General features: G+C 43.4%; 2 protein-coding genes across 3 annotated transcripts; one reads left to right on the forward strand and one right to left on the reverse strand.

Annotated features, from left to right (window-relative positions):
* Positions 1 to 712: 712 nt before the first annotated feature.
* Positions 713 to 3,736, reverse strand: DBI (diazepam binding inhibitor, acyl-CoA binding protein). Its single transcript, XM_030952314.1, has 4 exons — positions 3,691 to 3,736; positions 3,481 to 3,598; positions 1,737 to 1,799; positions 713 to 1,005 (listed from the first exon to the last, which is right to left on the reverse strand). Exons 1-4 carry the CDS (start codon positions 3,697 to 3,699, stop codon positions 932 to 934), a joined length of 264 nt encoding a protein of 87 aa, XP_030808174.1. The 5' UTR covers positions 3,700 to 3,736; the 3' UTR covers positions 713 to 931.
* Positions 3,737 to 4,022: 286 nt separating this feature from the next.
* C7H2orf76 (chromosome 7 C2orf76 homolog) lies at positions 4,023 to 16,412 on the forward strand. 2 transcript variants are annotated; one of them, XM_030952520.1, is made up of 7 exons: positions 4,023 to 4,039; positions 5,949 to 6,110; positions 6,658 to 6,810; positions 9,108 to 9,158; positions 12,689 to 12,726; positions 12,853 to 12,934; positions 15,926 to 16,412. In XM_030952520.1, the coding sequence occupies exons 3-7, from the start codon at positions 6,678 to 6,680 to the stop codon at positions 16,000 to 16,002; spliced, it is 381 nt and encodes a 126-aa protein (XP_030808380.1). In that variant the 5' UTR covers positions 4,023 to 4,039; positions 5,949 to 6,110; positions 6,658 to 6,677; the 3' UTR covers positions 16,003 to 16,412. The 2 variants fall into 2 exon arrangements, with proteins under 2 accessions (XP_030808380.1, XP_030808379.1); XM_030952519.1 differs by lacking the exon at positions 4,023 to 4,039 and having other exon boundaries at positions 5,888 to 6,110.
* Positions 16,413 to 16,874: the final 462 nt, after the last annotated feature.

Here is a 16,874-nt window from a genome sequence, read left to right on the forward strand (position 1 = left end):
TTCTTAAATGCTCTATGGTGGAATAGTTCAATGTTGCATTTTTAAAGCAAAATCTTCCTTTTCCATCATCAGCAGCTCCAAGAGACTACAGTAGGCAGACCAAAGCAATCAGCCTCCTAGAGACAGTCACAACTGTGTGCTCTGTAACTGAACTTTTGCTGATGATCACTAAGTCTTTCTCTTTGAGCAGTCTTGCCAGTGTTCAGTCAATCTATAGGGACTCAGCCCTCGCTGCAGCCAACTGCATGGCAACATCAAATTGATTCTCTTGCTTTTACAGCATCAAGAGGATCAGCTCCACTGCCTCTGGGATCTCTCCTTGCCCAGGGAAGGCTTTGTGTTCAGTATTTGCCTTTACTCTAGAAGCCCAACGTTGCTGTTGGGAAATAACATGTCCCAGAAGTGTTTTATGAAAGATGATTTGGCAGTGGTTGACTAAGTCTCTGAAGGCTCCAGGCAATAAGTATCGAGCACCTTGTTCCTAGCAGACACAGCATTAGAGATAACCTTTTCCAGATAAGCTCTGGGATGCTCCAGCTCCTGTGGGCTGTCACTCACCGGCCCGAGAGGAGTGGTTTGGCCAGGAGCCGGTGGTGCCCAAGGCAGGGGACCGTCCCCCTCTAGCGGCACACGGACGGGGGAGGCGGCTCTGCTCGGCGGCACTCACGGGCTGAGCTCACCGTGAGCGCCAAGGGACCACCAGAACAACAGCTAAAGTACCAAATGCACTTTAATGAGTTCCAGATTTTGTTCCCAGAAGGAATTTATACCGTGTCAGTACATTAGCCAGGTACATAATTTCTCCTGAACTACAGGCATGAGGAGAACTGACTATGACATACTAGGTATCTAACGTTACTCTTAGAAACCAGTTTCCCACATTAGAAATAAGGCAGGTTTCAGGCGTGCATGTAGCTGATTTATCCAGTCCTCAGATGCCATATTTGCCCTTTAGTTCTTCCACTTTTGCTATGTAAGCTTTCATTGCATCTTCTTTGGACATTCCTGAAGGACAGAGCACAGGAAGCAGTCAGACATCTTTCACAGATTAAAAATTACCTTTTACAAGACACAATTCCTTGCTCTGGTCTGTGCCACCCAAGAGCAAAGGAGCCAGGAAGGTCACTTGGCTGGGAATCCACTGCTGAAGTTTTAACAAATTATAAAATAAATTTAACAAATTTATCAGTCATGAAAACACAGTGCTTCCAAGCAAAGTTGTTTTTGCACAGACAGCAACTAACCAGTGTACTAGTTCTATTAATGCCATTGACAATTATCACAGGAAAGCTATTCCTTAAAACACCAGAAAAAGCCCCATTGTCACAGATCAGATCGCTCGTTTGGCTCCTCATTTAGAGCTGAGAGCTCATTTCTGTCTTCCCAAGCTTTCCTAACTGGAAGATGCATAACAGCTGGAGGGAGAGCTCAGTCTCTGGGGTACTAGGCTGGGACCAGGAAAATAACTTTAGATTTCTGCTGCTGTTATTGTTATTCTTTATTTAACATCTTAGGCCAGCTGGGCATTTTGCACCCTAATTCCCCTTCACACAGGCCATATTTTTCAGGATTACTTCTGCTTTACAGAGGTAATTAAAATTTATTATCATGGCATTCTGAACTTCTAGAACTCTTGTATTAAAAGGCAACACTATCCTGTTTCTATCCTGAACTACACGTCTTTCTGACTAGTTTGCCAGTGGTAATTTTATTAATTTCTTTAATCAGACACTTACCTTTCAATGCACTCCAGGCATCCCACTTTGCTTTGCCTTTGAAGTCCAGCATACCAGGGCGCTCTGAGAAAGACAGGATGAGCAGCAGGATTAGTTTGTGTGATCTGGCTGTAGGTAATACCCACTTGAAGGCTTAGCTGGCTCTTGGCTGTGACTAAATACACTGGCTCATCTCTGCAGCTGTTGCTTGCTAACCTGTAGCCAGGAGATCACCTCAGGGGAATATGTTACAACGTGGTTGGTGACGATAGCAATAGACTCTTTCAAATTCCCTTGAGACAGCAGCATTTGAGCAGAAGAGCACCAACTGCTGTCATTTGGTTTAGCTGTACTTTCTGAAGAGCCTGCTGTCACATAAGAGCTATACAATTAAAGAACACCAGCTCTAAAGTAAAGCACAAACACCCTGAGGTCCATTGCAGGCAGAGACACAGAAACAGGCAGCTGTTTGTAGTACACACAGCTTGGAACTCATTATCATCAAGTTAGTGGTGTGTTTCTAACCTCCAGTTCTGCAATTGAAAACCTTGGAAATTTAACTCACTTGACTGCAGGCTGTGGTGTGGCCAAGCAGAAAGTGAATGACATGTATATGGTTAATCTTTGTGTAAAGTCCCCTTTGTGGCTTTACTTCCTCCCTCTCTCTCCCTAACGATAATTCTTAGAACTCACAAATGGAACTGGGCAGTATTCACAAACACCCTTGTGCAGCTCCCATGGCACAGTGACCTGTGGCTCCAGTTGGCAGCTCCACTTGTCTGCAGCACAAACCCCAGCAGCCACCCTGCCACAGGCTCCTGCTCGGGCCAGCTCACGTTGGCTGCTGCTCCACAGGAGCGCAGACACTTGCAGGAATGGTGGCATACCCCCAGCACTGCTTCACCCTGTCAAGCACTAATAATGCTGACGCCCAGCCACACTGAAAAGACCACATCTTAAACCCAAAGTAAATTATTTTCTCCCTCACGCTGCCAGCTTTGGAAAAAGGAGATTAAATTACTTACCATTTCCTGTACACTTCACTGCCAGCTTTTAAATCAATGGACGCTCAATAAACTTTGCCAGGTACTGGGTTAGGAGGCCAGCACTCCAAAGAAATGACCTTTTCCCTTTCTAATTCTAGCTACTCCAGCCTTACACAAGGTCGATAGAGACACGCTCCACTTTAAATGTAATTCCAAAAGCTGAGCTGCTATGGACAGCACTGTAGCGAGAGACGTAGCCAGAAACGTTCTGCAGTGTGTACTTCAAGACATATTTTTGGTACAATCTTTCTGAAGTATATTTAACCGCAGCTCGTATAAAAGTTTTCTCCTGTTCTTCTGGTTTTGCTTTCCAGTACTATTTTTAGCAGCCAATCCAGCCTAAATAAACTCAAATGTGCCATCCCCTCCAGTATTGCAATTCCACCCTTGTATCTCTTGCCTTGCTGTTTAAGTCTGTATAACCGAGAAGTGTTTGCATTAAAGAGCACCCCTCGGCCTGAGCAGCTACTCACTAACAAAGCTCTCCAAAAAACCCAATCCAAATATTTGCACAAAGCATCCTCAGGCCCTCACTGCACGGAGCGGAGGGCGGCAGCCCGGTTAATCTAAAAACCCCGAATTGCACAAAGCCTTATCGGGTCAGCCTGTGCCCGCCCGCACACAATCCCTGCCAAGGCGGCTCTGAGGCACTTTCGCTGCGCCGCGGGATTGAGGGAAGCAGAAAGAGGGAGAGGTTTTGCCTCCCGGCCGGTGCCTACCGGTGTTCACGTCGCCCACCGTGGCCTGTTTGTAGTGGCTGTAGATGTCCAGCATCTCCTGGTCCGTGGGCTGCGACTTCAGCTGCTTCACCTCCTCGGCAGCCTTCTGGAACGCGGCCTGGGGGGAAGGCGGCAGGGGGTGAGTGAGGGGAAGGTTCGCGGAGCCCCCCAGCCGCCCCCGGCGCCCCGCGGCCCCGGCGCCCCCCGCACCTCGCTCATCGCGCCGAACCCGCCCGGCCCCAGCCCCGCCGCTTCTGCCCCGCCACCCCCGCCGCGCACCCGCCTCACCCCTCGCCAGACCGGCCGCCGGCCAATCGCAGCGCAGCGGGCCTCGCGGGCACCAATCAGCGCGGGTCGGGGGCGGGCACAGGGCGGGCAAGGAGCCAATGCGGAGGCGGCGCGGGTGCCTCCCGTTCATGAGCGCATGAGGAGACGACGGCGGCGCGAGGGGCGGGGCAGAGCCCTCTCAGCCAATCGCGCGTCTCAGGGCTGCCACCGAAAGGATGCGATTGGCGGAGCGGGTGGGCGGGGCGGAACCAGGAAGTGGCGGCGGAGCGCGGTAATGGGCCCGGCGGGGCGGGCGGTGCCGGTGGGGCTGGGTTGCGCTGGGGCGGGCGGCGGTGCCGGCGTTGCTGCGGGTCCGGGAGGTCCCTCTGTCCCAGAGGAATGGGCCACCAGCGCCTCCCACCTGCCTGCTTGTCCCCGTGGAGGCGCGGGATAGTGCACGGTCCCAGCCCTACGTGCGATGGGTTTGAGTAGTAAATGTGAAAACTGGCGATTTCTGACTGAGCTCCCCATTCTGTGTTCCCACAGTGTTTCTTCGCTCTGCTTAGGAGCACGTAAGTTGGGTGCTGTGCCCTTTTCTGCACCCCCCAAGTCACCAGCCCATGTGGAATAGCACCAAGAAAATGCATCCATCTTTGCTGTTTAGTATAAATCAAGTCTTTTCCAGGTGCAAAGTATGCTTTTTTGATTATTTGTGTGGTGTGTGATACATACTCATTTAAAATGGAATTGGAACTCCGAGTTGTTAGCCAAGGTGATGCAAAAGCAAGTTGCCTCGTGTGGTGGAAGGTCTTTGTCCCCATTCTGCAGATAGTGCAAAATATTGGTAGTTTGCTTTGCCAGGCTACAGCTGGGACAAATAACAGCCAAGGTTGGGATGCACCTGCAGAACGGTGGGGCACTTAAATAAGCCCACAGCAAAAAAAAAGGGAAAAAAAAAAAAAAGACGCACAAAAAAGAACATTTGGGGATGAATGGGTAAAAGGTTCCCTGTCAGGACTGGAGGTGGACTCTGAGATCCTGCTCAGGATGGGAGGTGCAAAGGTCGTGCTGATGTTGGAGCACATGGGCTGCAGTCCTTGCTGCTTGCTGTGGCAGCTCTGGCACTGCAGCACGTGGCCAGGGAGCTGAGGGATGCCCAGTGCCAAAAACAGAGATGTTTGTCAAGGTAGAAAAGAGCTTATCTTCCTGTGGAGATAAAAAAATCCGATAGAGCAATACTTGGGCTTGTTTGAAGAGGATTTTGGGTTGCCAAGGCTGCTCTGTTTTAGGCTCTGCTCTCTAGTATAAGCCCGCAGAGCCATTCTAAAGACCCACTATTATAAATTAAATTCCTTAATTATGCTGTAGTATACCAGGAAAATGAATTGCCTGTGTATGTGGGGTGGTTTTTCACTTTCCCTGGGGAGGTGAAAATGAGCATTGTGTAGCAGCTTAGGCATTTTTCAGAGTATTACACTCTCGCCAACACAAGTATGTTAAAAAAGTCTTTGGGTTTGTATTAGGACATTCTCCTAGAACCCAGCAGGTGAAGTCTTCAGTGACTTAAAACCCACACAAGACACTTGCATTTATCTGTCAAAACAGGACAACCCCCGTGGCAGGGAGGAATGATGAGGAGGACTCCATCTTATCAGAAGGCTAATTAATTACTTTATTATACTATATTATTCTATATTATATTACACTATGTTACATGACATCTAAACTGAATCTGCCAAGCACTGAACTCTGCACACACTGCATAGGTTCTCGTGACTGTCAGCCAGCAGTCCTGATACACACACACACACCTGGCCCTGCCTGATAGGCCAAGGAAACAAAACACCATCACTTTGGGTCAACAATCTCCATATTGCATTCTACTTTTGCACAAACACAGGCACAGCAAATGATAAGAATTTCTTTTCCTTTCTCTGAGGTTCAGAGAATGTGAAACCCAATGAATATTCTCGGGAAGAATTGTGCCTTGCTTTTCTCTGTGTGGAGAAATGTGGCTACATTTATCCACAGCACTTTTGCATGTTTAATGGGGGGGTCTGGTGTGGCGTTGCACAGCACAGGTACTGGAGTGTGTGGTGTGCAGAATCTGTTTGTTCTGAGACCCTGTGGGAATCACAGCAGTGTAATCCTGAAGGGCCCAATGCTGTTGGATTTCTCTCATGTTTTATTCTGTACACAAGGCCTGCCTGCATGTCCTTTTCCAGCTGTGCTCGTGGGCAGAGGAAAGGCAGTAATCTCTGAATCTCTGCTGCTCACAGTGACCCCGAGATGCATTAGAAAGTCTCTTTTCCCAGCCTGGTGGTCAAAGAAGGAGTCAGAGCTCTTCATTTCTCGTTCTCAAGGTTTGTTTGTTGTTTCTTACCTATAAAATTCTTTCTCCTGTCCTGCCGAGGTCTGTTCAGCAGGACAGTTCCAGGCACTCTGCCTGCCCCTGCGTCAGTGTTATCTTTTTATACTAAAAACTACATGTACAGTGTTTACAATTACTTTCCAATACCTATCACCTATGTTAGACAGTGAGCTTCTACTCTAAGCCAATCTGTAAGTGCCAACATCACAGCAGAAGATGGAGGCCAAGAAGAAGAAGGAGAAAGGCTGGACATGCCCAGATTCCTCCATCTTGCCCCCCAACCGCCATACCAAAAACCCCAAAAATCTATTTTTCACCCTGTGATAAATTCACGATCATTCTACTTAGGCTTTTGTGGGTTGTAATTCCTCATACCAAGTTGGTAATTGTTTTTTCCAAGGGCTAAACCAAAGGCACAGGGGTCTTGGGCTCTGTACCAAGGTCTCTGAGCCCCCTGGGCAGGGGCTCGAGCCCTCCAGGGCAGCCAGAGGAATTTCCTGGGTTCCCACACAGTGATTCCTCCCTTTGATGTTTCCCAGGTCATTCAGAGCTCGTTCTGATGTCAGCAGAAGGCTCCACCATCACGGTTCGCCTGGTGCGCTCCTTCCAGCACCGCAATTTCCGGCCCCTGGTGTTCCACGGCGTCCCCTTGGAGCAGACAGTGCGGGAATTCATGGCCTTTGTGCGCCAGGGTAAGCCCTGCCTGCCTCCTCTGGCTGCTCCAGTCCCCAGTGCTGCTGTCCTTCCTCTTTCTTGTGGAGCAAATGAACGGGAATGGCTCTGGTGGAGACGCCAAATTTGTGTTTGCATCCCCCCCGTATGCTTTCCTTCCTTAGATGAAAGGTCTGGAGTTAATGAGAGCTTCCATGGTCGGTGTGCCCTGCTTGAGTTTGGCTGGACTGCTCCCCCATGCCCAAATCCCCACTGCAGGAGCCTCGGGGGTGGGACAGACAGAGACGAGAGATCTCTGCAGCCAGGTCAGGGAATTTGGGGTTTATTGCAAAGGGCCCTGCTGGGAGCTGCCAGCCACAGCTGGAGCAGCCCGAGAGAGGAGAGGGGGAGAGAGGATGAGAGGATGAGAAGGTAAGAGAGCGAGGTTCCTGTTACAATACAATAAATCTTCTTCTGTGCTGAACATTCCAGTTCTCACTAACCCAATCTAGTACAAGATACAAATCCTATAGCATTTACATACAGCCTATAAGAATCATTACATCACCATACTGTGTTACATTTTAAACCCTAAAAACTCCTCTTTGGACCCCTTCTGCTAAGCTAGTGGGGTCTGCCCTGACCCTTGGACCTGCCTGCAAGCAGAGGGTGTTGTTTCATCAGAAGGGGATTACCTTCAGCCAGCCACACCATTGTTTTCCAGTTGTTCAGTAACTGAGGTATCTCAAAGCTTGCTTTCATTTCAGTCTTGCTTATTGTTTCTATAGTCTCAAAATCTTTTGCCAGGCAATCATATTTACAAAGCTTTCCTGTTTCATCTTCCCCAACACCCATGTTTAGTCTGAAAGAAACAAGGGCATTGCTGCATTTGGCTCAGTGCCTCAGGCTCCTTGAGGGGAGCTGTCAGGCAAATATTCATCAATTAATAGGAATAAATTAATAGAATTTAGGAAGTCTTTGATCCTAACTACGCAAATATGTGGAATGTGGGAATGCAAGTCTGTTTGCTATTTGTGAGAAAAGAGAATCTTGAAAATTTGTTTTTGACACTGTGTGGTCTCACTCTGCATGTTTGTTTCTGAGTTTCTGGCTCCATCCTGGGCTTTGTGCAGATTTACTCATCTGTGGGCTTTCTCTTTTATAAGCCTGGTTGAAAGTGACAGTGAATCTAAAAGTTAAGTACTGCAGACCAGCCCACACAGTGACTTGATCATTAGGGTGTTAGCCTTAATCCTGCAGGTGTATTTCCACACACCTCAATGGAGACATTCAAAGGGTACGAAATAACATAATTTGTTTGTTTTGGTTTGTTTTTGTTTTTTTTTTTCTTTTTGCATGAAGTCAGCTTAAACAAGTCTTGAACTGTTATATTAGGTAACATTTGAGCAACTCCTAGGACATTGCCCTGGGACTCATGGGTGTCTTGTGTTTGGCAATTTCCATACATCTAGACAGTGATAGGCATGGCAGGTCTTAGGATGCTGTTGGAACACTGCAAGCACTCTCAGAACATATGGCACAGCTGCTGTTATGAACAAGAAAATAAAAAACAATGCTAGGAAACTTGCTTTTGATGTGTGCAATATTGCAACTCGGTGTTATTTGAGACAAAGCCAATGCTTTGAACAAGACTTAGAACCCTGTTCCACAGGGGTGCAAAAGCTCTGTTCCTTCCTTTACAGTAATCTGTTTTGAAGAGATGGTTTAAGATAAATGGTTAAACTACTGAAGAAATCATGGCTTCAGCCACCTTGCTGCTGGGCACCCACAGGTGGCTGGGCCTTCTGAGTCCTGGTTAAATCACAGGGAGCACTGGCACCAGGGAAGGTGTCAATGTTCCTGCAGTTACCTATGGGCTGTGTCCTGTAAGCAGCTAAAGAGTTAATTTTCTACAACTTGGCTTCCTTTTCGTGGCATGTTTACCTAAGGATTCAGTTCTGGGTGACAGTTGTCAGCTGTTTGTATAAGGTAAAGAGAGATGCTGGGCAAACCCTTAAAAGGATGTTCCTGGCAGATTTCTGAAGGATCAGACTCCTGTGATCACACCCTAATTGCACTGACTACTGTCCTTGTGGGGTGTTTTGTTCAGAGACACTTCATGCTCAAATGAATTTATTCACATATGGAGTCACTATAGAATCTGGGCCAAAGGCTGTGTTTTAGTATTTGATGCTCAAACAACTCTCCTATGTTGCAGATTTATTTTGACTTAAAGGCTGCCCAGGGGATGCATACATTGCACAATAGTAGAAAATGAAGGATTGGAAATAATTAAGAAAGAGAACTTCGTTTTAACTTCGTGCTTTTATTTTAATAGATGTGTCGTCAAGATCAGGACTTCCTCCTCCTTTTAAAAATTACAAGTATGGTAGGTAGTTTTTATTTTTCTTGTTGTAATTGCCATCAAATGACCACATGATATTTTACACCAGCATTTATACAACTTAAAAGATAATTGCTGTGCAATACTAATGTTGGTGCCAGTGCCTGCCTACATTTGCAGCTCTGTCCAGCTCTTGTAGCTGGAGCTATGCCACTGGGATCTTGTCTGCAGAATTTGACCATTATTGTGCAAATCTGTTTTAATCTTTGAATTAGGCTGCATGGTTTACATTATTTGCTATTTGGAACTGATGGGGTTTTATATTAATTTTTTATTACTTTTTAAAAGTGCCTTTTAACTGTGTCTTTACCCTAATGAGCAGCTTGTGATGTCAAAAGTCTGAAATTGTAGTTCTCTGTGTGCTTATGTACTTCAGTATCTATTTACTGATAGTGAAGCGGAAGCTGAAGGTAAAAAGTAGAAAATGCTCAAGTCTTATATACTTAAATAGCTTACACAATATAAGAGAAACGGGGGAACTTTGCTCCAAGTAGATATGAAAGCCCTTAAATACAAGCTGGTGGTATGAAATAGCATGATGTGAAACTTAAGCTGACTTTATCAAAGCTATATTTATATTTCCTTTTTGTGCAGATTGGCATGAACATGTCACATTCATCTGCTTGGGATAGAGAAAACTTTTTAAATAGACTGAGTTACCTCCTTTCTTGGAGTTTGTAAACTAGTGTGTCAGTCATGTATCTTTTCCTAAACTTGGTAATTCTCAGAGTTCCCTTGGAGTTTTCCTACAAATGATCCTCTGTGCCCCATGTTCTTGGAGTTGACAAACTCCTTCCTCTATGGTCATTCAAAGACCTGAGTGAAAAATCTACTTCATACATGTGAAAATAAACTCTATTTGCCTATTAAAAAACCCCAAAACCGAAAGGATTTCATTTTGTGCTCTTGCTGATTGTGAAACAGAGTGTGCAAATTGAAGCTAGAAAAAGAGTTAGGTATTAAGATTGATGATACATCAGTGGCAGGGACTTAAATTTTTTTTATTATTTTTAATGTGTTACTTAAGGTCATAACATCTGGAAGTGTAAGTTTGAATTTGGAGGTGCCCTTCACCCCATTTGTGGCTTTGGCTATTGGAGGGGCTCCTGTCTAGAACTGCTGCTCACAGTTGTATCCCTGGTGCTGCCTATCCCAGCTGCTTCTTTCATCACTTGGAGATCAGTTTAGCTTTTCCCAAGACACATCTGGTGGCTGAGGGCCTGATTGTGCCCTGTAGGACTGAGCATAACTTTCAAACCTGTTGCACCAGTTACTGGGAGCCTACTCTTACTGTGATGGTGCTAACTGCAGGAAAATTTTCACACAGGAAAATCAAAGCCAGGTTCCTCACCTTCCCCTCAGGCTGTGAATCATCCAGGTTCGTGTTTCTGGCATCTCTGCTATCTCTACAGTGCTCTGCTGTCTTTCCTGTGTTTTTGTGAGGAAAGGGCAGTGAGACTTCTGCAGTAAAAGCCAGACTTTTCCTCCTGTTTTGTTTGGCAGTGCCAGAAATCTCAGTTGGATCTGGTTGTCTCTCACTGTGCCTGTTTAAGCTTCCTTCCCTGTAGAATTCAGCACCACTTTGTTTTAACATTTATATATAATGCCATCACATTTTTGCTCTTGGATCAGTGCTCCAATTCACATCCCAAAGCTTCTGACTTCCATTTTCTCTTCATTTCTTTGTATGGATTATTCTGGTTCTTGGTCTAGAACTTTCTCTGAGTCAGTCTTACCTTAGCACCTTGTCACCTTTTCATACCACAGTACCTTTTCACTGATGCTGGCAGTCTGGGTGCCAGCTTGCTCCATAAGCTGCTTCTCAGTTTTATTTCTTTCATCCATGAATGTGGAGCAGTATGGCAGGTAGTTCATAAAATCACTTAGAAAGTGGTATCTTATCAATTGCCATGATAGACCTATCATCAGAAAAGGCAAGATAAAACCTTGGCAGTTTTCAAGTCCCTGCCACTGATTGAGTGGGGTTGAAATAGCGAAGGCCAGTCAGAGGATTTAGCTTGTGGGAAGAGATTATAGTTTAATCTCTGTAACAGAGTTAAAGAAGCCATTTAATAGCTCAGATGAGCCCATGGTAAACTGCTGGGTGCCAGTGGTGGAGTTCTGAGCAAGCAGAACTGAGACAATGCTTCAGGGCATGACTGGACAAGGACTAGAGAAAAGGGAAGGTATCAAAGTAGATGGAGGAGCTTAAAACCAACAGGCACAGGCTGGGTTTATTTGCTGTAGTAGAAAGGTTTCATGATTGCAATATATTTTTTCTGTGATTGCTTAGTCTTTTTGTAATGTTTCTATGCAAGATGGGTCCTGGTAATTGCAATTTAATGTCTGTCTTGCTTCTAATACCACAGTAATTACAACATGCCAAAGCTGCCTTCTCAGTGACCTCTGCAGTGAGAATACAGAGTACTTCTTACCTTATGTAATGTTTTAAATAGTGTTCAAAATGGGCCAGAATGGAATGGAAGCAAACTTCTGAGTGGGAATGTGATCTCTGTTATTCTGAACATCTGAATACTTGCTCTGGTAATTTGAAAGTTGGTTTAGCCAATAGTTAATTTTGCTGCATCCTTCTCTTACCAGACTATTGCAACATGTAATGTTCGCTCAATGCACAAAACTAAATTAGAACAGAAAATGAGCAGACAAGCAGAACTGGTTTTTCTTCTTTGCTGGGAAGGCATTGATGTGTTACTCCAGATGTGTTTGTTCAAACACAGAGTCTTCAAAAATTTTTTTTATTAGTGTTGCATGGCTTTAAGCTGTTCCCTCTGGATCTTTGCACTCATCCAGTTGCTTTAGTGTCTGTGTTATTTTCCCCTGTGTTTCCCTTCTGTTAACAAAGCCCTGCCCATGTTGCCAGGAGAAAGTGGCACTTTTTTAATTTCTAAAACCACTACACTACACAAACGTAAAAGAAAAATTATTGAAGAGGGTGTAACATTAAAGAGAAGAGGCGTTAATGTAGACATCAATGTAAAATGAACTTGCTTAACGAAATTTCTGTTGTGGATGGTGGGTGTTGTATACATGAGAAGGAAAATTTCGAGGGATGATCTGAAGTGATCAGGTTACTGTATCTTAATTACTTGCTGCCTATCAACTTGGCTGTAGCAGTTGACAGTGCATAAATGCTGTTGGTCCTGCCCCAATTGCATGTGTAAAACCTATTAAGTTAAAACACCCTAAGTGGCATTTAAATTGATGTGTTTTGACTGGCAATTGAGATGGTCATTAGTTGGTTATTGTAATTCAGCCAGCAGACAGAAGCCCAGTCGGATGTGGTACCTTAATGTTGCATTGACTGCTTTAAGGCTGTGGCCACAGAACTGTGAGATTAAGATGTTTTCTCCTCTTTCAGGTTGAATACACAAAATTGTAAATAACAAAAGATTTTGAAGCTTCCCCCTTTGTTTGTTTGTCTTTCCCCGAGTGCAACTTTCAGTGCTGTGTGCTTATTAAGCCTTATTTTAGGAAAACACTGTTTTTTCTTTCAGATACAATGAAGATTATTCACCAAGCACACAAATCTAAGGTAAGGTTATTAGCTGTGTTCTTCCCCTTTTGCATGCTTTGATGCAGGCAGATCTCTGCACTGTCAAACAAGACTGGAGCAGAGGAAATTCTTCTTATTTTTGTATTCTGGTTCTCTGATTTGTAGACTGGTGAGCTTGTAGTGAGTTTGGAGGATGATGACAAACTGATTTTGAAGGAAGACAGCACGCTGAAAGCAGCTGGAGTAGGTAGGAGTGCATTTGTATTGATTGAAGATGCTGTTCCTTGTGGTAGCATTAAACTGATAGCTGGCTGATTATGTTTGGACAGGCTGCTGAAAAGTAAATGCTATTTCTGATGCTCTTTACACGACTTGATAATTATTCAGGGAAGCATTATTCAAATCATTGGTCTGAGGGCAGCAGGTATCTGCGCTCCAAATGTTTAGAATGCAAATTGTGATTTTTAGAGGGTATGCTTATAATTCTGCTGAGAGTAATTTTAAATGATTGACAGATAGGTTATTAGTACCGTGCCTGCTTGGTCTTATCAGTAACATTTAAACTGATGTTTTGGTTAGAAATGTAAGTAGTGGAACCAGCATGGAATAATGAAATAAGATTAGATTTGTTTAATGTGCAGCATACAGTGTCTGATAGCCAGATTGCTCAGGAAAGCTTGAGCAGTATCACTTAGAGAATGTGCTGAACATAGCAAAGAGTTGAAACTTGACCTGATTTCTCGCATTTTGACAAGAGACTACATATAGGGCATGTCTTTTGGTAATAATGTAAAGAAATGTCTGTCATGATAAAATTGATGGTCCCTGGATGTCCTTTGGGCTTCTCATAAAAGTGGCTGAATGACTTAGTGGCAGCAGGGTACTTAGGGGATGTGGTTGCATTCCACCTTGATATGGACATTTGCTCATTTGAATCTGATTTGCCTGGCTGGGAAGCTTTAACTGCCTGTGCTCTAAGTGCAGGGGCTTCACAGAGGAGGCTCCCTCCTGCTCCTGCTACTCACTGATTGCTCCCCAGCTACTGAATGGGATTTCTTTCTCCTAGGTTACTTGACTCTCCTGTTTCCTGTGATTTATTTTCTGGTTTTAAGTGACTTGGGATGTCTCTTCAGTGTTTTTCTCTGGTTCCAATATACCTTTCCTTTGAGTGTTCCTGTAATATGAATCATAGTTTTTACTACACACAAGGTCTTTTTGTCTGCAGGAAGGGAAAAAAAAAAAAAGAAAAAAGAGGGTTACTGGCACCCAAGCCTTGGAGATTTGCAATTTAGTTAGCAAAAGATTCATTTAATCATGATCTTTATCTGTGTAAGGCATAAGAGACAGTGGAGTTCAGGAGAGGGACTGATGACAGTGCCAAATATTGAATTAGAAATAACAAAGCTGTGTTCTTTCAAAAAGGTATGGATGAGTATTTGTAGATATTATCTGCCTTTGAAACTGGGTTTGTAGCTACAGCAGTGAAACAGTTGGATGTGATCTCAAAAAAGGTGTCAAAACATCAGACTAAGTGTTGCACTGAAAGGAAATGCAGAAGCCTGTTCTGTGTCTCTGTACAAAGGGAGGGGTGGTTCATTTAGGGCAGAAAATAATTTAAAGCTTTTTTTGTTTCTTTTTTTCTGAATAACAGCAGTTATTAGTCATTAGTATATAGATGATATTTGTGATAGAAGAGGAAAACCCGTTCTTTGGAAAATGCAATGTGCCATCATGCCATTTTGAATTTGGATATGTTCCAGTGTATCTTAATGTGAAAATTAGCTAAGTTAGGAGTGAGGTTTTTGTGGTAAAATCTTCAAGATTTTTCTCCTTCAACAAGTAGAAAAGAGTAAGCCAAGGAAGTGATATCATGTATCATGTACCATTGGTCCTCATTTTGTACAAAAGAATAAATTTTGTACATTTTCTTTAAATCAGTAAGAAGGTTTGAAATTTCCTATTGAGATATGATTTTTTTTCAACATCTAGTCTGGACAAGACTTACTAGAATAAAACAATCAGAATCACCATTAGAAAATCAGGGAAATTCTGATACATGCAGAACAGTTTTCCTAAGCTGCAGTTGATTGCCCTTGGCACTTTACAGGGTAGGGCTAGAGAGTTATAAATTATGAGGACATTAGATAAGTATCCTCAGGAAAGCCTCTATAGCAGTGATTATTATTACAGTTATTATCCAGTCAGCAAAGTTAATGCTTGCAGTTTTTTTTAAAGCAGGGTGTATGTTAATAAAGTGTTCAGTATTCATTACAAATAGTCTTGTCTGTTTTCTAGTTGAGATTCTAAAATCCTTTCTACTCTTTTTTGTTTCTTTTTTTTTTTACAAGACAGGCAGACTTCATTAACTTGAGGTTTAATTTAAAAAACGAATGTGGAATTTATTGGCTCAGCACCTTAAAGAATTTCATGTTTAATAATTGTGAAGGCATTCCATCAGATTTGTCTCTGTTCTGAATTAGTAATGTTGCTGACTTACTGTTTTAGAAGAGGAAGTCCTTGACCTACTGGGTTGAAAGAATTGTGACTGTTCTGAACCTTTGTGGGTCCTTTAGCTCTGCCATATCCCCTGTGAATAATTAGAGGTATTTGAAGGTATTGCTGGAGAAGCCAATTTGTGTCTTTCACTTTGCATATTGTCAAAGCCTCATGAATTAATCATCAGCAGGGCAAAAAATTAACTTCTTCAGACACATATTTTGATGGGTCATGAGGGAGAATGTAAAGTGATCTGTAAAATATTCTACTGATCCTCTAAGTATTAAATTATTATACCTACAGGCTAATTTAATGGGAAAAAGAAGTTTCTTTCTCCCTTTCCTAACAGAAATATGCACAAAAAAGAATGTATCATGCTTCATTACTTTCCGAGCATTTGAAGGTGCTAAAAATGCCATCACTTAATTTGCTGAATGTTTTTACAAACAATTCTGAAGACTGTGTTAAACAAATCTTGAGGGGGCTTGTGTACATATTTCCTTCTATACATTCATGTTCTTGGTGGTTTTGTTTGTTTGGGGTGTTTTTTAATGAGATTTAACAATCTCTTTAATACCAGCAAAATTTTTCAAAAATATTATGAGGAAGAAGAAAAAGTGGGTGTTGAGTTATATTTGTCTTTGACCATAAAGTTGCTAATTGTCTTCTAAAATTCTAAATAGCTGGCTGTTGGTGGTTCATTTACTGGTGTCCTAAATATTTAATTTTTTATTTCTTCTAGTAAATGAGACGGAATTAGCATTCTTCTGTGAGGAAGATTACAGAAACTACAGAGCTAATCCTGTTTCGGCCTGGTGAAGATCCCAAGAGATTGTTTTGTTTTCCCGTACCTGTTGTAAATTTTCCTTATTCTGCTTAATGAGATTTTTCTTAAAGATCAATAAATCCTAGAGGATTTCTTTGCAAACAGTGCAATTCCCTTCCTATAGAAATTAATTTCTGTCAGTATGCTAAGACTGAGAGAGGAAAAACTGAGGGACATAAATGACTTTTTTCTTCCTCCCTTTTCTTTTGCTGTGCTTGGCTCTTGAGCCTCAGGCAGTGCCATCCCTGACCCGTGACACACGTTCTTGGTGTGATCCCACAGCACACAGTAACTGCATGTGGAGATTACAGAATGCATAGGATGATCCCATCACAGTACTGACTTCTAATGAAAATGAAGTGAAACCTCCTTCAAATGAAATTAAATATTTTGTGACCGAATCACTGGGTATTTTAAAGAACTTGAGAAGAGAATCTCTGTTTCAAGTCACAACTTTACTTCTCTCATTTTATGTTTGGTTTCTTTTGTTTAAATAGTGCAGACTGGCCAGTGTTTCATGCTTTTCAGTGGTGAATGCTCTCCATTATCCTCTCTTCCAGCCCTCTTTAGCATGCTGAAAGGGACAAATGTCTGTTGGGAGGCTTTTGTGTCCACAGACCAGCTCGCCTGTTTCTAGCTTCACTTCATGGAGCCACCTTCACATAGGGCTAGCAGCTCGAGTTCTGCCAGGACATCACTGTGCCTAAGTAGGGATTGGGCATTTTTCCAGGTGGAGTGAAAGCTCATTGGTTCAGTTTTAAGAATAAAACCTGAATGATTGCATTTTTTGCAAGGAGAGGCCCAGCCTGTGAGCCACATGTCTTCAAGACTGGAATTGATTCCTTTATGCTTTCCATGAGCCAAA

Source organism: Camarhynchus parvulus, chromosome 7 (assembly GCF_901933205.1).
Source record: "Camarhynchus parvulus chromosome 7, STF_HiC, whole genome shotgun sequence".
Taxonomy (NCBI): Eukaryota; Metazoa; Chordata; class Aves; order Passeriformes; family Thraupidae; genus Camarhynchus; species Camarhynchus parvulus.

What these genes read in the sequence shown, in the direction of transcription:
- C7H2orf76 (XM_030952519.1), top strand. Translation starts at nt 5,909, where the DNA reads ATGCTGTTGGATTTCTCTCATGTTTTATTCTGTACACAAGGCCTGCCT. An exon ending in TTTTAAAAATTACAAGTATG is followed by an intron (nt 9,159 to 12,688) that starts GTAGGTAGTTTT and finishes TTTTTCTTTCAG; the next exon opens with ATACAATGAAGATTATTCAC. An exon ending in ACCAAGCACACAAATCTAAG is followed by an intron (nt 12,727 to 12,852) that starts GTAAGGTTATTA and finishes TCTGATTTGTAG; the next exon opens with ACTGGTGAGCTTGTAGTGAG.
- DBI (XM_030952314.1), bottom strand. An exon ending in GGTGGGCGACGTGAACACCG is followed by an intron (nt 1,800 to 3,480) that starts GTAGGCACCGGC and finishes TGTCTTTCTCAG; the next exon opens with AGCGCCCTGGTATGCTGGAC. An exon ending in TGCCTGGAGTGCATTGAAAG is followed by an intron (nt 1,006 to 1,736) that starts GTAAGTGTCTGA and finishes TCTGTCCTTCAG; the next exon opens with GAATGTCCAAAGAAGATGCA.